Source organism: Ostrea edulis, chromosome 6 (genome assembly GCF_947568905.1).
Source record: "Ostrea edulis chromosome 6, xbOstEdul1.1, whole genome shotgun sequence".
NCBI classification, from domain to species: Eukaryota; Metazoa; Mollusca; class Bivalvia; order Ostreida; family Ostreidae; genus Ostrea; species Ostrea edulis.
In genome coordinates this window covers 50,090,136-50,113,545 of record NC_079169.1, presented here as the reverse complement: position 1 = coordinate 50,113,545, position 23,410 = coordinate 50,090,136, and the positions used below count along the sequence as shown (strand labels likewise).

Here is a 23,410-nt window from a genome sequence, read left to right as displayed (position 1 = left end):
ACTAGACCAGGAAAAAAGACAAATGTATAATTAGGTTTAGGTCTTTACGGTAACTAAGTCAATGAACTGTGAAATATAGGTAATCATGCACAATTTAGTTACATTGTTGCATTAATATGCTAGAAGCTTTAACGGCTACAGAGATGTAAACCTTAAGCTGGTGTTGATGTGACTCCACTAGGTCTTATCAACTTTGTTGAGGCGAACTAAAAGTGTACCAATTATCAAATGACAAATGACAAAATAAGCAGAACATCCTGGTGATTCACGCTATTTTTTGAAGTCCAAGAGCCATAATCATCCAAAACATCACCAAAAAAATTCAAAATTGATCTGTAACATGCTATGGCAAAGCAATGTACCAAATATCAAATGAAATCTACAAGCACAAAAAAAATAATAATAATAAATTAAAAAATAAAGAGTCCGGAATCTGATAATTCATTATATTTTTCAAAGTCCACAGGCAACAACTTAATGGACAAGATGTGTTTATGAAACACAAATGCCCCCGAAAATGGCCAATTCTAAAGATGGCCAATGTCACAAGGACAAATAAATATCTTGGTACCAGTAGAAAGATCTTGTCACAAGAAATGCTCAAGTGCAATATGAAAGCTCTAATATAAATTACCATTTATATATGACCAATGCTATTTTTTTTAAAGTAGGTCAAACTCCAAGGTCAAAGTCACAGGGTCAAACCTTTTGGTACCCACGGAAGGTCTTGCCACAGGAAATACTCATGTGAAATATCAAAGCTCTAGCACTTACTGTTCAAAAGTTATTAGCAAGGTTAAAGTTTCAGAAAAAAATTACAAAATAACAGACAGGACAAAAACAATATGTCCCCGATCTTCGATGTCGGGGGCATAAAATTCAACGGACCGAAACCAAATTCAAACTTGATCTGTACCAAATATCAAATGAATATCTGCAAGAACTGAGAAAAACTGATTTGCAGGACTGACGGACAGACAGACGAACGGAGTGCAAACCTAAAATTCCCTTCGACTTCGTCGCTAGGGGACTAGTAACACCCCCCCCCCCCCCCCCCAAATTCAAACTTGATTTGTAACTAGGTATGTCAAAGCAAACAAATATCTGCAAGCACAAGAAAAAAGTAAGGAAAACTGATAATTCATGCTATGATTCTAAGCCCGAGGGCAATGAGTTAGTGAAAAATCAACAGACCAAAACCAAATTTGAACTTGATCTGCAACTAGTCATGGCCAAGCAATGTACTAAATATCAAATGAATTTCTGGAAAAACCAGATGAAAAAGTGCACGGACCGAAACTAAATACGAACTTAATTTGCAACTAGGTATGGCAAAGCAATGCACCAAATACCAAACGAATATTTGCAAGCACAACAACAAAAATGTCTGGAAAACTGATAATCCATGGTATTTTTCTAAGGCCAAGGGCAATAACTTAATGAAAAATCAACGGACCGAAATCAAATTTGAACTTGATCTGTAATTTGTTATGGCAAATCAATGTACCAAATACCAAATGAATATCTGCAGGAACTAAGAAAACATGTGCAGGGAACTGATATGCAGGACTGACGGACAGACAGACGGACGGAGTGCAAACTTAAAGTTCCCTTCGACTTCGTCGGTAGGGAACTAGTAAAATACTCGGTAATTCGGTTACTCTGAAGCAAAACAAAGATATTTCCATGACCCGTGCATTTCTTCAGCATACAGTATATTTACTGGAATATTTATTTATACAGAGAAAAAGACAAGCAAAACCAGTTTAAACTTTATTTGGCGAATATTGGCCGTGGAATAAAGCAAGAATTTGTGGGATGCCATTCAATAACAACTCATATGGGCAAACCCACACAAAAGCAACATCAACACAAAATACAACATCAATCAACAAGTTCAGAAAAGACAACCCCGGGTCAACCGCGGATGGTTACTTAATTAATTAGAGTATGTTAAATTAACCCAATATTTAGCTCAATTATGCAATGCATTATGATAAAAACACTCGTTTTTTCAACAGCAAGTTTCACCAAATCACAGTCACAAATCACAGAACAGTTTCAAATTCACTGGCAACACAATAGATATGGATCAATTGGGAGTTGATTTAGAGTTCTGGAATCAGTTGGGAGTTGTGACAATAGCAATCATTTGACAAGTCACAGTTTCACAAATTCAGTCACAGTTCAAATGCACAGAACAGCTTCAAATTCACTGGCAATACACCAATACCTATAGAATCAGTTGACTTGGTGTGCACAAACGCCTCCATCACAAAAGATATGCCACGACAACATAACGGGAAACAGCTACCATCCCGTATACTGAGGCAAGGAACGAGTATCTGAAAAACACAAAAAACAGCAGCCAGTATCCAGACCTTAAAAAATGTCCCTATAGCATATGGGATGGGTGAGTGGGATTTTCAACAGATTCCATAATTCAATGGCTATCACAAAAATACTTCTCAAATTATTTCTTCGACCGCTCTGGTTGAAGTCAGCATCAGAAAGGAAGCCGATCCCGATGTGATACACATTTGTACTTATTTATTGGGGCCCCAATATCCCGCACCCGAATTAAATGCGAGTATTTTTCGTAAAATAAATGCATCTATTTTGTAAGAAAAATAGATGCTCATATTGTATAAGAGAGTCTCTCTCCTTTTTGATAGTAAAAATGTCAGGTTTAGCGTGTCCCTGTGCCTAATATGAATTTAAAGAAAACATCCATGGAGTACATGCTGAATATGATTTGGTACGTGTAAGAACAATTCAAAAGTGTAATTGAAAGTATTCATTTTAGCTTTGATTTCTATTTTTAGTCACTGTTAAAGTATTGCTTTTATAAATATTCATGTTCGTTCGTAGCTAAAGGCGAATTTAAAACGTCCTCCATCAATCTACAACCACATGGTAGAATTTCTGCGCAGAATCGTTCTATTTCGTCGGAAATTTGACATTGTCTTCATGAAGTATTTATTCACCCTGGCACAATCAGAATAGGTCCGGGTTAGAATAGGTCCTCAGTGCCCCTTGCTTGTCATAATATGCAACAAAATGGGCGATCCTTCGAATGAGACTGAAAACCAAGGCCCCATGTCACAGTAGGTATGGCACGATAAAGATCCCTTCCTTCTCAAAGGCCGTAAGCTCCGAGCATCATGGGCCTCAATTTTGCAGCCCTTCACCGGCAATGGTGACATCTCCATATGAGTGAAAAATTCTCGAATGGGACGTTAAACAATATAAAATCAATCAATCAGAATAATCAAATTCCCCGGTGGTCTGAGCCATATTCAGCGGCCTGTTACAGTCTGGTTACCTCATCTTCGTTCATCATGTGCTATCATCTACTGATAGGATACGTTTTACTAAAGTTGGTATAGAGCATTTATTGGCGCCATGATGTCTCTTAGAACCCGAGAAGCGGTGACAAAAACCTCGATAAATAAAGCAATCTTTAACAATGTTTTTCTGACACAGAAGCACCTGGTAGAAGAATTGTGTGTATATTGAAGATAGTTAAAGCTAGTTAAGAGGATGCCAAAAAATTAATTTTATACCCCCAGGTCGGTGATTCTCGTACTAGGGTGTGACTTATTTCAATCTCTTATTTTTTCATTGGGTGATTACAAATATATGAATATTCTTGAACCCCAACGTTTGGTACGAGAGGAAACAAATCTGTTTATCTTTCTATGAATTACACTTACATGAATGAAAGGTGTACCATGTATGCGAATGGATATAGATATAATAATGATATTCATGACAAAGGGCGGATCCAGAGAAGGGGGGGGGGGGTCCCGGACCCTCCTCTTTTTGCGGACCAAACATTTTAGTTATTCAATTTTAGCGAGACTTTGAGTCAAAATGATATGAAAGGTGAATACTAACATGTAATTGCATCATTCACGGAGCGCAACGTGAACGGTGAAGACAATGTTAGCGTAGTGCATTGATGAAAATGTTTTCCGTCCAATTTTTCCTATGATACCGTCATCAAGAAAATAATAATAAGATTCATTTCTTATCATTTAATCATGTTTCTGAATAGTAAAACGAATAATTTCTCTCATCAAAAGCTTTACTTAACGTTTTTGAAATGACGCATAGGAAGACTTGAACACACTAACTTCAAATTCGCCGTGCGTTTAGGCCAGGTAGAGTTACTGTGCAGAATTAAATGGATTGGATGCCAAAATTAAAGGTACAATGGTTAAAACACGAACTAGATTGGAAGGAAGAGGACAAGCGGTAACTATAGTCCCGAGTGCTTAGTGCAGATGAACTCCCGGATCAAATGTTTTAAATTAAGAAATCACACGAACTTTTCATCCAATCAGCATCGTTGTTAAGTCATCACTTTAAAAGTTATTAAATGATATACAGATGAACGGTATAAAGATCCATGTAGATGATAGGAATCAAAATTAGATTGATAATGATTTAAAATGATATAAGTCTAGACTTATTTCTTCTTTGTGAAAACAATGAAGAACACAAATCCATATGTATTCAATACCCATAAATTTTTTGAACTCCTTCCATTCTTACGCTTGTGTTCCCTTTTTACTTTGTCGTCGTTAGAAATTCGAATGATCCATTCACGTCGGAGTTTCGACTAAATTTGAAAAGAATTGACTTGGTAGTTATCAAGAAGTTACAAATGTTCATTACAATTGTTGATGCGTGACGCTCGATAAACGACAACGGACGCAAATCAAATGCAATAGGTCACCTGTGTGACTCAGTTGACCTATAAATGCACCAATGGTGTACTATCATATCTACATTCAAGTTTCTTATTGTATTAAAAACCCTAACCCTCGCTTCAGTTAAGAATCCAATTACTGTACGTTGCCAATGAGCAGTTTGTTAAATTTATTTACGCTTTAAATGATTTTTGTTAAAATTTACATTAACTGTGCTAATAAGATAAGGTTTGCCTTGCTCTATAACACCAAGAATTTGTGCTATGCGGCTTTCTATGCAATGTTAAGCTTTAAACATGTCCCCATGTTATGTAATAAAGGGACAAGAGCAAAATGTTCTCATTCTGGATTAAAGTTCAAACCTATTATTGTAGTTTAATTCATAGTCTATGGCCTGATCATGACGCATGAAAAATCACGCGCGATCCACATGTTCACTATCTGCTTGTCAACATAATACAATCTTATATTTATATATTCTGAATAAATGCTTTAAAAATTCAAAATGTACTGCTTACTCCATACATATATGTGGAATTGACAGAAGAATCCGGTTTTCACATGTTTCATCACGCCAAGGTCCTGTTTCCTCTCACAGAGAGCGGGTACAACAATACTCTCAATTTTACAAATAAAACACAAAGCTGAATGGGAAATAGAGCGGATGCAAGTATCACTATTATAAGGATAATGCGATTTTGATTAATTTTTATAACGAATAAAACCTGTTAAAAGTTTTAGGGGAATATATCTTATACACTATACACGTGGATATATGTACTACAGCTGTACCTCCGGTCGGGATACCGTCCATTAGCCTCTCGCCTCAGGTAGTAGCGGAACGGGCTTCATCCACAGACAACAGTCGACTAGAGCCGGTGATGATCTGCCACTTCAACAAGCCATTACCAGATCTGTTTTATAACTTCCGGTGGTATATCGAAAACAACCTTCTGACGGGCGCCATGTTTGATGGTGTGGCGGAAGACGATATAAATACCACCGCGGTGCTCCGCCCCGAACACTGGACATCACAATACAACATGAACATGAATGTAAGGAGTCCAACAACTCTGACCTCGATGTTTTTTAAATAAATTTCATTAAAAGTTAACACATTTTGAACTTTTCAAACTTTGCTTGTAAAAGATGATATCCATGAAGGATTTCATATTCAATTATAACTGTACAATTCCTTGCATCCTGCCATGGATGATATGTTTTTTACACGTTTTGAAATTATTTCAAGCTATACATTGTAGGTCAAGTGCTCAGTAGCCGCCAAGTATACACGGACGAGTTTGGCCGGTGGCTCCTTCTATAGTCCTTCATTCTTCGCCGGTATAAAGGTAGGAACGAGCTACATACTATCTGAGTCTTTAACCGGTCGCGTTAGTCTAGTGGTGTGTGCATTCGCTTCAGGTTCGATCCCTGCTCCGCATCAAACCTCAAACCTTTGATTAATTGTGTCTATTAAATCCCATCAATTTGTTTTCACTCATATGGAACGTCATCTGCTGTATGTGAAGTACCACAAAGTTAGACTTATGATTAGCGTTTATGGTCGTGGCTTTATGGTCATGGTCGTGGGTTCTTTAACGTACCAGCGTTTGCCAGACAATGTGACCTCCGTTTTATAGGTCATATCTGAAAGACCCGTGATTCTCACTTCTAACTGCGGAGGTTTGGCATAGGAGCATTCACTACAATTGACCCAGTATGATAATCAACTTTAATGATAGAGTTGAACCAAAGTACGATCGAACTGCCTTTGGTTGAAACTGGAAGGGGTTTCACTTCGCATGGCTGGTCTACCATACAGCACCCTATGCTTAAAGAATTGTTCAACTTTAGTAACCAGGCATGCGCATTGAAGGTCCGGAAGCAAGCTAGGCATGCGCAATGAAGTTTCGGATGTCAACTATACAACTACTATTGATAATAATTGATGATCGAACTAGGCCTACATTGACGTCTTCGGTTTGAAGCGGCCATGACACGAGCGGAACTCGAACTCACAACCTGTTGGTTACGAGCGAACGCTCCACCACTGTCCTACGACGACAGGTCCTCAGACCTTTAACATACTGTTTAACGCTTTTTTTCCCGCGATAATCCAATTTTCGCTTTCTTTGCGAGTATTTTTGAATCGCAATCAATTAAATTCGCATAGAATTTACACCGACTGTGTACCATATCTTACGAGATAAGAATACTCACTGAGTAGAAACTCACCACCTCGGATGTAGTACTAATGATCTTAAACGATGGTCAGGCGTTATCACTCTGTACACGCACCCGTTCAACATGTTGAGTGAAAACTCGCGTAACAGTAATGTTTGTTCTGTACAAAATTGAAACTTGTCATGAGTCAATTTGTAACTTGGAGAATCGCAAACAAAGAACTACGCAAATATAACAGTGTTTGAGGTATTTTCGCAAAATTTGTGATACGCAAAAATAACCCGTTATACGGTAGGTAGTGAATGTCCCTTTGTCAAGCACCCGGAATTATAAGTCACATTCACGGGTCATTCGGATATGGTCTTTTGTCCCGTGTCACGAAGGCCATTGGCATATACATGATAAAGAACCCTCACTGTTACGACATCTCACCTAGATCAGAATTTGTGACACTTCGCCTAAAAGCTGGTGACGTATATACAAGAGGGAACAATTGTGAAATGTAACGTGTAGATACAAACAAACAAATGACCTGTTTACACTGTCTTTTGATATATATTTCAGGAACCTGTGTACTTCCAAGCTCTCTCTCTCTCTCTCTCTCTCTCTCTCTCTCTCTCTCCTGGAATTAAAGTGTGTTTCTAAGAGCGTTTAATAATGAATTGTTTTCTTTTCATTACCTATCAGTATAGTACAACATGGACAACCGTTGAAGAAGGAGAAACGGTATCCATTGAAGTCGTGAGTACACTTCCGGTCGGCTGCTCTGCTTCCTTAACAGATTCTGAAAAAGAGATTAGCTGTAAGGGCAATTTACACATCCGGTCCCTCGATTGGAAATGGTGTTGGAATGGCGTCAGCTATTTGTCGGTAGCATTTCCAGACAATGGCTGCATGCTGTCATTTCCCTATAAATACTGGAAGGAACCAGTTTATCTTAACATCACTGGTTATGTAGACGGAAGGCGGAACTATTGGTGGAGGTACGGTCGGGTAAAACTAGAATCGTCGACGAACCCATCGGACGCCTCGAAAGCATGGGATAATATCAACGTTCCGCAGACTATTTGGGTATGATATGTAACCAAAACAAAAAAGTTATATTCAAAAGAAAAGTTTTTAAAGTCATAATTATTCTTTAAAACCAGGTTTTGAAATTTAGGACATATTTAAATGACAAGTTTTTGAATTCAAAATTATATTGAAAGACAAGTTTTGAATTCATAATTTGGCAATATAATGACGACAAAACAGCCTTAGAAAATATTACATAAGATAAATGATCGGAGATTCCGTCTGTTTGTCTATTGGGTTTGTCACGACAAACAAAACGAATGTGTTTCCAATATTACAGGTGTCTGTGTACGACAACAAAATGAATGTGTTTTCAATATTACAGGTGTCTGTGTACGACAACAAAATGAATGTGTTTCCAATATTACAGGTGTCTGTGTACGACAAACCTGGATGGGGAGGACATTACTGCTACTCCTTCAGCGATCCCTACATTTATACTTTCGATTATCGATTTTATGCCAATCAAAGAATCGGGGAATTCGTTCTTTACCAACATAAAACCCTACCATATTCAGTAAGCGCTTTGTCATGCATATCAATCAACCATAGATTTAAAATACCAACATAAAACTTTGCTATATTTCGTAAGCTTTGTCATGTAATCACTCAATCATAAATTTGAAATCCCAACATCAAATTTTACCATATTCCGTAAATAATGTCATGCATATCACTCTTGAAACCATAAATTCAAAATACTTCTGTTCGCTTTATTATTGCTTCATCTACTTTTCATTGTTTGTCTTTCTGAAGGTTCATGTGCTTTATTCGTCCTGTTTTCCTTGGCGAAGGGCATCCTGTGCATGCGGTATCGCCATAAGAAGCGGAAGTAGCTTGTACATCGTTCGCACATGCGTGGAAATCTCGTACAGGCGAATAAATCTCCTCAGCGTCCCATATGAAATGTACAGTGGCTGTGATGAGGACGAGTTAGTTGTGCAGAAAACGTACTCTTGGTACAGGGTAGGTCAAAATCATATTCAAATATTTAACACCACCAGTCTCACTGGTGAAAACACGGGGTCATGGGTTGGAGTTCCGCTCGTTCCTGACATCGTCCAATTCAAATACATGTACATGTATAGGGAGTAACTCCACCTTCACCAAATCACTCGTCATTTAGAAGTAAGTTCTATTCACAAAATGTCTTACGACTAAGATAAAAAATTACAAACGGTGTAATTATCTTTTATTTCATGTCTTGGACATTTTCTTAATTAATATGAAAAGTACATCCATGGTTTATAAAACATGAATACATACTTATGACCTTGTGATCGGTATTTGATTATCAGACAGAATTATGTTTTAAGCTAAGTCGTAAGATGTTTTGTGAATAAGGGTCTAATTCCTAAGTCTTCGTGTATTAAGTCAGACGTTGACACGATAGAATCCTCCACTGCAGCAGCCCAGAATGTTTTGTATCGTTTCAAAAATGCGATATTTCACCCACAACTGTTGCCATCTTGATTTGACGTAAATATTCTCGAAGGAACGTAAAAAAAAAAACCCACAACAATCCAACATCACATTCATATATGATTATACCTTTCGTATTTTCGCAGATGGATTGCTTTTCATTGAATAATCATTTAAATTCTAGCTTCAGTAAAATGTTCCGCTGAGCACAGACAATGGTTGTATTCGTTTTCTTGTTAACATCTAAAGGTAACTCTAGGAAGCGGTACTGAGATTGGATTCTACGTCAGCAGATGGTCCAAATGGATTACGTTCATCCAGATCGTGTCTTCCGCTTTGGACGGTAATAAAGTAGAAGGAATGTGTGGAAACTATAACGGGGACTGGTATGACGACTTCATCCCCAGAGGCGAGACCACACCCACCTGGAATAGATATTGGTTCACATTGTCCTGGAGGTACGAGGAACTAGAACAAAATGAAGACTAACGTAATCTGCGAGAATCTACTTTCTATATCAGTCTTGCTAATTCATAGAGCACCACGATACGCACACTATATAGCAATATTATGACATTTTATTCGTGAAACCTACCTATTTTAATGTATTTGCTTTTTCCATAAAAAACAATCGCGTCAATAGCTTGACGTAAAAACTATAATGCATGCAAGTAAAAATGTAACTCAAAGCGATTAGAAAGTCGAAGATCTTTTAAGGCTGATCGATCCTCATGTGATGTCATAGGTTTTTGCAAAAATCTTTATTAAATCAAACTTTGTGCTTGATAGAAATATATCTTTCAGAGGAATTTTATTCACTGAATAAAAAAAGATAATTGGTAAACTATTATTGATGCTGAAAAAGTTTATATTTTCTATAGATAATCAATAACTTATAAGTAAAAGAAATGTTGTCAAGGGCAATAACTCTTATGCTGTTAAATCTTCTACTGCATATCTATTATACATGATTTCCCCAATATCCACAATTAATTTATACATATTTATGAATTAGCAGTTTTTTTTAAACTTTTAAAATATTTAAAATTTGTCATTTCAACAAGTTTTTATCCATTTTAATTATTCTGTATAACGAAAATGTTTGTTTTTTATGTTGATATATACTTCTGTTTTTGTATGTCTGGCATCTTTACAAATGTGGCAACATACACATTTTCTTTGGGTATTAATTAAATCTAATTATACTGAGTTAAATTAATACAGTTTTTCCACTTTCAATCATTAATTTTGGTAAGTCACATGAGGATCAATCCACCTTTTAAGATTTGAATAACGATATTATTGACAACTTGTAGTTCCTTAATAAGATCCATACGGCTCTAAGTAACTTGAGAAACATCTTTCAGGGTACCATGGCGGGATAGTCTGTTTGCAAAAAACCCTTCCGCACTGAGTGGTGATGGATCGTAAGTTCGTTTTAGATAAGAATATAATTAAGTTCTTTGAATTCTACTTTGCAGTACCCAGAGAAAATTGAAACAATAAATGATATACATGCATTTAAATTTGATAATAAAAAAATAAAAAAGATTTGAAGATTGTTAAGCACTTACAAATGTTCATTGTCAATATACTTATGTGTTATTACATGCGAGGTATACCAATGAGGTTTCCAATATCGAATACATATGTACTCTTTTTTTAGTCTTTCCTTTATTAAGTTGATTTGCTATAATATACGGACATGTATATGTAGGTTCTGTTTCACTACAGTGTTACTCAGAACAACGACCCGGTATACAGCACCAAGTTCTGTACTTGTGCGTCCTACTGGAGCTTCAGCTACAACCGCAACTACGCCAAATGTCACCTGGCTGCTCCCACAGAGCCGTGTGCAAGTTCCGTCAGTCAGACGGTCAACGTGTGTTCCCAAAACAGGCGGAAACGAGACACCGTGGATTCTGATGATGTCATAGATGAACAGGAATTCGGATACGATCCCGAATATAATGACACCATAGAGCTACCAGTATGTCATTTATCATTACTATATAAAAAGTCTTATCAGCGTCCGCTTGAAGCCGATTGAGCAGTCTTAATAGTTATATTGTAGGTACTTATTCTGAGGTCTTGTATGCGTTTAATTTTCATTAAACAGTGCGACATTTAACTCTGGACACGACAAAAGTCCGGAGTTTCGCCAACCCTTTTATTTAGGATACAAATAAACCCTTTACAAAAAAGATGGGATTTTATGTCCACAAGACATGCACCAACATTTACACTTGTAACTATTGTTTACTTTATATATTTATTGGAAGTCGTAGTTTCACCATTATCGGAAATTAAGGTCACAAGTTCAACAGTTGCAGGAATGGCCTGTACAGAAACTGAGAACGACGGCGCGGTGTAGGTATCTCGTAAAATTCTATACTCGTGGCTGCCGAGATATGAACAATTCCTAAACTAGCAAAGATTTGCTTCGTTGTATATTGTTTAACGTGTCGCTCGAAAATATTTCACTCCTATGGAGACCTCACCATTGCCGGTAAAGGTCTGCAAAATTTAAACCTATGCTCGGCGCTTAAACGGCCTTTAAAGCTGACATGAATTAATAAATATAGTATAATTCTATATGTCCGCAATATTTCTCTGCTAATCCGCCATATTAGTTGGATATTCTATTGTTATATGTATCAGGGTTCGCATGGTATATAAGGGGACGAGTTTTGTTACGCTTCACTTCACATCAGTGTCTTCGATTTACCTGTGCGGGTAGCTTCGACAGGTAACACGTACATCTCCGATACTACATGTGTAATTTATAGGACATCAAGAGGATCACGTTTTGGAACATCACGCAGTGCTCAAAATTACAATAAACATATAGTACAGTAGTAAATCATTCTAAAATCAATGAATATGGACATAGAGAGACAATAAATAATTAAATGGTTCCCAAAGAGACAATAAAACTATATTTTCGTGTATACATTTCCTTTTATACTTTGTGTATCAACTGTTTATTATGGATTGCAAATGTAATACCCGTATTTTCACACAGATGTATATTTCCGATCATCATTTCCTTATTTGTATATCCAAGTTTGTATATGATCATAGATAAATTTTGAATTGTGCACGCGATATATCCAACCAGATGCTCAGTGTATATGATTAGATTCCCGATTTCTATAAACTGCAAAACCTCGACCAGACAAGCATTCAATACAGGAAAAAATTTCGACTCTGACATCTCCCCTGATTGAAGACTCCCTGTTTGGCAGGGGTGAAGTGTGTCGCAGTCTGTATAATGGAATGACAACGTGTTGTAAAGTTCTAACGAGATACAAATGGAGTTTATCATTTTGTTTCGTGGATTTATCAGAATAAAGATAATCTAATATCTTCAGTAAGTGCACATCACCGATACCTGTTGAATAGACGTCCGTATTTGATATGGTGGGGTTTTTTTTGGCGAATATGCCATGTGCCTTACATATTATGCATATGACATGCACCTGTATTTTGCAAGAATTGATATAAATATTATATTTTATGCTCTTTGCTTATTCCATTCTATCAGTATGTAATACTCCAGTTTCGAGATACGAACTCTTCTGTGTAGGAGGTGCATTTAGTGGCACTTTGAATGACTAAGTGGGACAGAGTGGACCTACAGTCAGCGAGGAAGACGATGAAATGCATTAAAAGCGACTTCTCTTTCAATATGTAAATGTGGTGAATACAAAATACTGTCGAAAGAAATGTTTTACTAAAGTGGAAACATAAAAACAATCTCATATTTGCAAGTAATATCTTAGATATGGTACTTATGACCAACAAAATAACTTGATATGATAACAATTCTATGTATTTAATCACTCCCTAAATACTTATAACTCACTTAGTTTGCGTATCAGTCGAATTCGGGTGATGTAACAGTGTATGAGAAATTTACTGAGTACATTCACTTACGCAGTGATGAAAATTAGTCCCACTCTCGCGTGTAAACAAATTGTTTCGCGCCTCACTATATACGAGAGTTCTCCAACGGTAAATAACTCAGGCGTATCTCAAAACCGGCGTAATAAATTATTTCTCCGCATTTATTTCATAAGAAACTGCAAATACTTGCATGCACTTGCAAGTATGCAAGAAAAGTTTTTTGTTTTTTTTGTTTTGCATTTTTGCCTAAATTATCAAAACTTTCAGAATGTTGCATTGGTATGCAATAAATATTTTGAAATTTTGAGCAAAACATAATGTTGTAAAATGTGATTTTATTTGTTTCTCCTTCCCTTTATATTACTATCGGAGATGTGCACTGGTCGAGTCCACCTTGAAAAATCACCCAGGTGTGATAATCACTGGGTAAATTAGGTTACCTGAGAGAAATATGGCGGATAAGATGAGAAATGTGTACGTATTTATTAATTCATGTCAGCTTTAAGTAGGGAGAGATATTTATCTTGCCACATCTGCTGTGACACGGGCCTCGGTTTTTTGCGGTCGATCTCATCCGAAGGACCATCCCATTTAGTCACTTCTTACGACAAGGTATTGAGGATCTATCCTAACCCGGATCCTCACAGGAGTAAACTTGCAAAGAAATGAACTAAAGAATTTCTTGTTTGCAGGAGGCCACATGGACAAACGGTTGGAACGAGACTGCAGCCACGGACTTCTGTAACGAGACATTCGCCCTTGACCCCGTGGTGTCCTTCTGTATAGAACAGGTCAACACTAGCGTTGCCAAGTACATAAATGGCTGCATTAGCGACATTGAGGTATGATGCAAACCTTAGTTCGTTAAATATTGCATAAAACTCGATATTTCAAGATGGGAAAACATTCCTAGCAATTATGTGAAAAGTTAAACGTTAAGTTGATTTGTAACTTGATAGTAACATGACAATACAAGTCGATCGATGAAAAAGAGAAAGAGAGAGAGAGATTACTGTAATTTAGAATAATGAAGAAAAAAACCCACAACATTCTTTTGAAGAAAATTGGAAGCACAGATTTTGTGGAGACAACACTGGACACGCTGAAGAAAGAGTGTGTGACGACAGCGACACGTGACGAGAGTTTCCAGAAGTCCGATAACTCCAGCTCTAACAGCACAGATGGAGGCGGGCTGAGTATCTTGGACATGTTATCCACCATGGTCTGCCCCAACAACTGCTCACAAAAAGGAGCGTGTATCAACGGTATGGCTGGATGTTATTGCAACTTTGCTTTAATTGTTAACTTCAACCATGGATCAACAAGAACAATTTTTTTTCGCGTTCCCAAATCTCGTAAAACATAAATGTTTTAAAAATTTCCACTATGCTTAATCTGCAATGTCGATATGAAAAGGCTGGTGTGTGTTGCTATGACACTACATGAAGTCTGATATAGATTTAGTCATATAAAGAATGTTCTGAAAGACAGGTCTGCATTAATCATTAAAGTTATCATAACGATATACCCTGAAAGACATATACACTTTGCCTGAAAAAGCAACATCAGATGTATGTACTATAAAGGGAATTCCGCCTCCGAATCGATTTCCAAGAAAATGTTGATTTTACACTTTTGCGTCATTGATTATCAATTGCATGTTTAATTAATGTCGAATTCGGTGGACGTCATATATCAAATTTGGCAATTATTTATGAAACACTGAATATCAATGTTGAAAATGAAGAGAGACCAACAATTAATATACATGTACATGAACATGTATTTTATGAAATGCTAAACAGCATTTCCTCAATATTGTAAGCACATAACAGTATTATGGTTCTACAATGTTGATATTGTAATACTTAGATTTACCAATTCTCAAGGTGTTTTTTGTTTGCGTTTTTCATCAGTTTTGCCTATTAATATCATTTATGCCGTCACTTTTAGGTGCCATTTTGACGGAAATATCTACGAAATGCAAATTTTACGCTGAAAATTAACAATCATGAGCCTATAATAGATTGGCCAATGTAAAACATTTGTCACAAAGTAATTATCCCCCCCCTTCAAAGAAGAGGGGCATATTGGTTTGCATCTGTCGGTCGGTCGTGTTTTACAGACATCTCTTGTTTTCAATTTACTTCTTCTATCAAATGATGAAGTATCAAACCAATTTTTATGAAATTCTCCATTGTACTTGATTTCCAAATAGGTGATAAAGGAGGAGACTCCGGGGAAAAGAAACAACCTTTAATTACATGCATAAGTTTGTTTCTGTCAACAGAGACTCGTCATTGTCATGAAGGATAACATTTAATTATATATGTATGAAAGGTGAAGACAACAAACAGTGATCAATCTCATAACTCCCATAAGAAATACAAAATAGAGAGTTGGGCAAACACGGACCCCTGGTTATACCAGAGGTGGAATCAGGTGCCTAGGAGGAGTAAACGTCCCCTGTCGACCGGTCACATCCGCTATAAGCCCTGTGCTTGATCAGGTAAACGGAGTTATACGTAGTCAAAATCGGTGTGCCAGGAACGGCCTAACAATCGGTATTAAAACACGTCAGACATCATCTGACCCAATGATAGGTTGCATTGGCAGACAAGATCTTTATAACGACCATAAAATTTGCGAAATGCTGTTGAACGAGACTGTTGAAACCCCTGCACCATCAACTTGTTTGTCAGTAGCCTTAATAGCACAAGTTTGTATCTATCGACAGACTTGTCATTGCCAGCATTGTTAACCATTATTTACATGCATAAGTTTGTTTTTGTCGACAGAGACGTGTAATTGCCAGGACGGATATATTGGAGATGACTGCTCCTCCCAGCTTTCTGTTCCACCCTCAGATCTGACTGTCCCTCAGCATGGTTTATGTGATACAAGTGTACGAGCGTGTAGGAAAACCAACGTGATCGGAACTTTTAATTCCGAATACATCAGTGCCAACTTAGTGTACTTCAAGGTAAAACATTGTTATTGCATTTCAGTTGAAATTCAAGATAACATGATAGTATTGTTAAACAGTTATTGTTACGTGAATAAAAGTGTGTCATATTTATTAAATCTCGCGATAATGTTGTTTGTTTGTACCCATCGATAGTATAGATAGGAAAGGACAACATTCAAATGATATATATAAACTTCACATTATTGTTTTCCTTCAAAGGCAACAAGTAATGGAAAAGAAGTACAAAACTACTCAAAGTCAGCAAATGTCACGTATCGTCATATGAACCTCGTGACTGTGTCAATTCCGGATCCTCCATCCTCGAGCAGGCGCAAACGATCTACTGAAAGTAACATACATGGTTGGGATATACAACTTAGTTATGACGGCAGTTCGTTTGGTAACTCGACCACTATCTTGTTGTACAACAGTCTGACGGAGACCTGCGATGCTACGACTTTGATATGTACTGTTAGGGTGAGACATGCTACACATCAAATTAGAATGTATTTTACAATTATTAGACATTTTCAATTTTTAATTAAAAATCATTGTCCATTCATCACTATGGTGCAAAAAATGGTACAGTAAATGAAATAGGTGTAATAGTACAGTCAATTAGATAATACGGTGTATGAAATAGCACAAAATGTTTACAAAATTGGGATAATTTTATCGATTTCGCCACACATTTGTTGTTAAACTATCGGTGTCTAAGTATATAGAATAGATTCATCAGATTTTCTTCTCACTTTCAGCCCGCCATAGCAAATGACACCAGTTCAAACCCAACAGGTAAATATCAAATGATAGAGGTAAATGTACACTACAACAGGTAAATATCAAATAATAAAAGTAAATGTACACTACAACAGGTAAATATCAAATAATAAAAGTTAATGTACACTACAACAGGTAAATATCAAATGATAGAGGTAAATGTACACTACAACAGGTAAATATCAAATAATAAAAGTAAATGTACACCACAACAGGTAAATATCAAATAATAAAAGTAAATGTACACCACAACAGGTAAATATTAAATAATAAAAGTAAATGTACACCACAACATGTAAATATCAAATGACAGAGGTAAATGTACACTACAACAGGTATACATGTATATCAAATGATAGAGGTAAATGTACACCACAACAGGAAATATCAAATGATAGAAGTAAATGTACACCACAACAGGTAAATATCAAATGATAGAGGTAAATGTACATCACAACAGGTAAATATCAAATTTAAAAAGTAAATGTACACCACAACAGGTAAATATCAAATAATAAAAGTAAAAGTACACCATAACATGTAAATATCAAATGATAGAGGTAAATGTACACCACAACATGTAAATATCAAATGATAGAGATAAATGTACACTACAACAGGTATATATCAAATGATAAAAGTAAATGTACACCACAACATGTAAATATCAAACAATAGAGGCAAATGTTAACCACATGCTTTGTTATATGTAATGTTGAGGAAATATTCAGACCTATTAAGCAGATTCTGTCTAAATATGTCATGTAACTTGTACAATCATTTCCTGGTTTGCAGATGGTGTGAATGTAGTAATGGTGGCAGGAGTATCTGTGGGCGGGACTGTTGTCATAGTTACTGTATGTGTAATCATTTATCTGAAGACCCGGAAAAAGTGAGTACCATTTCACATCTTCACCTTTCATGCATAATAGTCTACATCACAACCCGCAAAAGGATTATCAATAAATAAATAAATAAAAATATCGTTTTACGACGAAAAGCAAAAAATGAAATTCAGTATCGTTTTACGGCATATCGTTTTACACCATATGTGTAATAGTTTATATCAAGACATTCAGATACCTTTTTATCAAGACCTGCTGGAAATGAGTATCATTTGACACTGACTTCCATTATAGAGAGATCCACCACAAGAGGATAAGTAAAGTTTATCCTGAGGAAGGATCCAGTGAAGTGTTTGCAAGAAGATCATCACCCAAAATGGACCAGAGGCCTTTTGACTTGCACTGAAATTACCAGAATATATGAGAGTGCGAGGATTTTCATTTTATATCATTTGTCTTTAGACTACTGTATACAGAGTTATTTTCGCCCCGTGTTATATTCGCCTTTCTGTACTTGCTGGTGGTTTCGCTCCGTTTTAAATTTGTCTAGACACAGTTGTTTAAAAGAGAGATTAGAGAAAAAACAATTTCGTCCAGTTTTAAATTCGACCACTGACAACAAGGGCGTAAGGGGCGAAAATAAAACGGGGCGAATATTTCCCTGTTTACAGTATAATTATATTGATGCAGCGTCCCTCTTTCTGACTGACTGTTTCTACATCCGTCCATCCGTCCGTCCAGATTTTCTGCACATACCTCTCTTTTTATTTATGCTTTCGCAGAAAAGAAATCAGATGTTTTGTTTGCTTACTATTTTAGAAGTCTTTATTATCAAATAACAGGGTGACTAGTGGGGGGTAAAGTCTCCACAGAGACCCCCTCTTAATTCTCACATAGAATGTCAGGTACCCCTGGATTGAACACATTTACAGTTTATTGTTGTATAATGTATTGATGTTAGGGGAGTAATCATTGTTGTATAATATGCTGATGTAAGGGGCGTACTTATTGTTCTATTATATTGATATTTAATGAATACTCGTTGTTTTATAACATTGATATTTAAGGAGCCCTCGTTGCTATGTCTAGCACAAAGTTTTAAAGTACTTGTTTCTTTTGTTTTTCTTCCGTATTATTAGAATTTGTAGCTCATGATTTTCTCCTTTTCATCACGTTTTCATTAAATGAAGAACTATATGCCAGTAGCATGCACATAGAGAAACTCGATTTTATATGATTTCTTCAGTAACATATGGTTTTACCCAATTGTAATACAATTTATAAGACATGCAGATACATGTATACAGTAACGTGGTTTCTCTCTCTATTGGAACACAATTTACAAGGTCTGTAAATATACAAGAGGGTGTGTATTATGTCGTACAAGGATGATTCGATTTCTAGAGATACAACGTAACCTAGGAAACATTTCAATGCGACATTTGGCTTCGGACACGACAAAGTCCGGACGTTTTGCTACCCTTTACAACAGAGATACAGAAAACAATTGAAGTATATCTGGTGGGATTTTTTTAGCATCTCCCTGTTCAAGGCTGAAGTGACTACAGCATGTACAATAAGAAATATAAGCTCCTAAACACACAATTCAAATGACATGAACATTTTAACAATTAAAAATGCCCCTGTCTATTAAAATGCTCATACTTTATAATCGTAACTCGGCTGTTAGAATGTTTCAAAGACCGTCCTGAAAGCAGAACATGTACCGGTTAATTGTGTAAACAGAAAAAGGTTATAAAATCTAATAAAATATTTTTCTTTTATTTATGTAATTTGCTGACATTTTAACTGTAGTTTTACGAAGTAATATAAAACTGAGTTTTCATTTGCGAAACCGAATAGTGAGGCACGGGTCATGTGTGTTCTCAAGTTTCCACAGATACATGTACATGTGAATTAGTTCGGTCATATTTAAATTTATAATGAGCGCATAGTTGCGCTGCGTTCTCAGGCAAATGGTCATTGAGTATTGGGTTAAATTACGTTATCATCAAAGAAGGATAACTGTTACAAAAAACATGCGCTCCGTTCAAATTGAAGACATATCTGGGGGTATAATTAAAGATATTGCCAATATATAAAGTGACGTAGTAATGGTAAATCTTTCCGCCATAGATTTATTCCTTTCTAAACCCTTTCAATTGAAAAGAGAGTGAAGAATAGTTTCCTTACCAGATCAAAACAAAAAGAACTTATTTGGGTAATAGAATAATAAAGTGGCCATGATCATGTTCAAAGTATGAAAGGATGTGTTGATCAGTATTGCATAAAACAGCTAGTCAATAAGACTTTTTTTCATGATAAATATCACATGACAATTGTACCGGTCACATTTGTCCTCTTCTGCGAAAAATATTGTCTTTGGGTATGGCAATTAGATTTTGGAACACAGTTCGCAGTTCACTATTCGTAATTCAATAGCGAATTGCATTTTAGAACGCAGTTCACAATTCAAATTTCTATATGCAAAAAACAACACCACACTGGAATTAAAAGGAAGGGGTGCCAGTTACCAAACCCAAACACTGTAAAGAAATGCTGATGGTAATCTCTTTAGTTACGGAGATCCGCCCCTCCAAGTTTTATGCATAACGCATTACACTTAGTGAATAAACATCGGGTTCGGAATTATCGAAGACCCCTACCCCGGGGACTGAGATTTTTGTGGTAGGGTATTAGTGGTCCTCTCCCACCACTGTGAAGAAATGGTGATGTTACTCCCCATAGCTACGGAGATCCGCCCCTCCAATTTTTATGCATAAGGCATTACACTTAGTGAATAAACATCGGGTTCGGAATCATCGAAGACCCCTACCAAGGGGACTGAAATTTTAGTGGTAGGGTATTAGTGGTCCTCTCCCACCATTGTGAAGAAATGGTGATGTTACTTTATCTAGTTACGGAGATCCACCCCTCCAAGTGTTATGCATATCGCATTATACTTGGTGAATAAACATCTGGTTTTGAATCATCGAAGACCCCTACCCAGGGGACTGACATTTTTATGGTAGCATATTAGTGGTTCTCTCCAACTACTGTGAAGAAATGGTGATGTTACTCTCTCGAGTTATGGAGATATGCCCCTCCAAGTTTTATGCATAATGCATTACACTTAGTGAATATACATCGGGTTTGGAATCATCGAAGACCCCTACCCAAACTAGAGAGAGTAACATCACCATTTCTTCACAGTGGTTGGAGAGGACCACTAATACCCTACCACAAAATTTCAGTCTCCTGGGTAGGGGTCTTCGATGATTCCGAACCCGATGTTTAATCACCAAGTGTAATGCGTTATGCATAAAAATTGGAGGGGCGGATCTCTGTAATTAGAGAGATTATTATCAACATTTCTTCACAGTGTTTGGGGTTGGTAACTGGCACCCCATACTTATAATTCCAGTGTGGTGTTGTTTTATGCATATAGAAATTTGAATTGCGAACTGCATTCTGGAATGCAGTTCACTATTGAATTGCGAATAGTGAACTGCGAACTGCGTTCCAAAATCTGAAAGCCCTTTGGGTATTAGGTTAGATGACGTTATCATCCAAGAAGAATAACTGTTATAAGAAACATGCGCTCTTTTCAAATGGAATACATGTCTGGGGTAAAACTAAAGATAATATCTACTTTAAGGCGTGTACTAATTTACCAGAGTCAATGATATACCCTCTCTGTGTCTCTTCAGGTTTCTCTGTGTATTGTTATTGTTCTGTGGTCCAGGAATGCCAGCCGTATCAGTATTGGATGAACAACAACAGACTCCGTAACAAAATCCCCCTCTCCGGGTCACTGTTGTTCTATGTACTAGTGTATGTACCTTATATATGTACTTCACAACACGCATTTCAATGACAAGTCTACATTTGCACCGTAAATTCATAACTCATTACCAGCAACACAATTAGTTTTATATACTAGTACCTTATATACTTCACAACGTGCATTTCAAGGGTAAGAATGTCAAAATAGTTCATCTGTGAACCTAGTTCGGTGCTTGGGTACTTGAGGTATTTCATTCCCGCTCGTCCCCTCTGATACTTTGTGATGAGAATAAGCTAAAGGTCCTTTAACAGTACCTGTATAGCATCTAAACACGTGACGAGAAACACCACAAGGACGGTGCCATATCAATTTCACACAGATATAATCATTTTAAGATATAACAGTTGTAATTTAATAGCAGAATCGTGGTTTATGGCATGTCGTTGTCTCTAAAAAGCATCGGTTTTATATAATGAGCGATGGAACCGCATCTCCATTACTGTTTGTCATTCAGATCTTGCTAATGTCTCCCGGGTACGGGTGTCTCCCGGGTACGGAATGTAAACGCATTTAATTTTACAGCAACTAGTTAAGTACAATAACGGTGGTCATAAAACGATGCGTTACGCAATTTCGAGAGATAGTTTTGAAGAAAAAAAACCAGGACTTTTCATGTCGTTTTCTGCCGAGCCCGTACTAACTACCTTGATAAATACATGCATGAAATTATTAGCATGTTACACCTTGTTGAGGGTTTCATAAAATAACCAACAAAAAGATAAAATAACCGCATGATTCAACATGAATCGCCTTTTAAATCCATTTTCCAAAAATCAACGAATTATGTCTGTAAATTGCACCAGTGACGTCATATAGCATCTGCTCAGTTTAATTATAAACTGTTGAGGAACGTTTCCTTCCTGCAGGAGCAGTACAGATGTCTGCCAGAACCAGTATGTAAAAAGAACAACAACCCCTTGCAACCGGACCTCTGTCAAAACCAAGAAATATGCCTTACTCTTAATTTTGTATTATTTATAGGAGTAACGAGATTGGTCAACGTTCGTTATATTCACCTTTTTTTTTATTTACAAGTAGTTGCACATTTCGATGACAGGAATCATGAAAGGACTTGGCAATAGTGGTTACTGACCACGATCCAAGTTGGTCTGATACAAAGAGAAAGCAAGATGAAAAATTCTGGAAGCACTGACTGAAGTTGGTTGACCCTCAATATATTAACAAACCTACTGACTTCACCAGGATGAATATAAGCTTAACCTTTACCAGGTTCTACAGTCTAGTCACTCGGTCGATCGTGCCTTCAACATATACGGCAGCTTTTTCTCCTGATTTGCTTGCATGTGTCTTGAAACGCTGAAATTAGTTTTACATGCTAGATTACCGGATGTCATTCTGGTTTACAGGATTACATTTCAGCTTGGTATAACCGTGTATCAGCTATATGACCGAATAATCAACCAATTCATTATCAGTACAACCAGAACTCCCTATATTCACCACAACACTCTCATCTTCACCACAACCCTCTCATCTTCACCAAACCTCATCTTCACTAGAACCCTATCATCTTCACCACAACCATCTCATCTTCACCAGAATTCTCTCATCTTCACCAAAACTCGCATCTTCACCAAAACTTTTTCATCTTCACCAGAACCCTCTTAGGGAAAGCTCCGACCCACGAAGAAATTCTAATGAT

The 23,410-nt window shown here is 36.7% G+C and overlaps 1 protein-coding gene across 1 annotated transcript in view; it reads left to right on the top strand.

The window, feature by feature from the left end:
- LOC125645800 (mucin-2-like) overlaps positions 1 to 19,127 on the top strand; it is a 37,679-nt gene extending 18,552 nt beyond the window's left edge. Inside the window, exons 4-18 of the mRNA XM_056139842.1 lie at positions 5,505 to 5,773; positions 5,981 to 6,067; positions 7,590 to 7,973; positions 8,347 to 8,493; positions 8,733 to 8,942; positions 9,648 to 9,856; positions 10,766 to 10,825; positions 11,133 to 11,388; positions 14,000 to 14,149; positions 14,368 to 14,572; positions 16,106 to 16,290; positions 16,495 to 16,752; positions 17,034 to 17,070; positions 17,851 to 17,947; positions 18,195 to 19,127. Coding sequence (XP_055995817.1) covers positions 5,505 to 5,773; positions 5,981 to 6,067; positions 7,590 to 7,973; positions 8,347 to 8,493; positions 8,733 to 8,942; positions 9,648 to 9,856; positions 10,766 to 10,825; positions 11,133 to 11,388; positions 14,000 to 14,149; positions 14,368 to 14,572; positions 16,106 to 16,290; positions 16,495 to 16,752; positions 17,034 to 17,070; positions 17,851 to 17,947; positions 18,195 to 18,306 — 2,666 coding nt within the window. The 3' untranslated portion in view covers positions 18,307 to 19,127. The remainder of the gene's footprint in view (positions 1 to 5,504; positions 5,774 to 5,980; positions 6,068 to 7,589; positions 7,974 to 8,346; positions 8,494 to 8,732; positions 8,943 to 9,647; positions 9,857 to 10,765; positions 10,826 to 11,132; positions 11,389 to 13,999; positions 14,150 to 14,367; positions 14,573 to 16,105; positions 16,291 to 16,494; positions 16,753 to 17,033; positions 17,071 to 17,850; positions 17,948 to 18,194) is intronic.
- Positions 19,128 to 23,410: the final 4,283 nt, after the last annotated feature.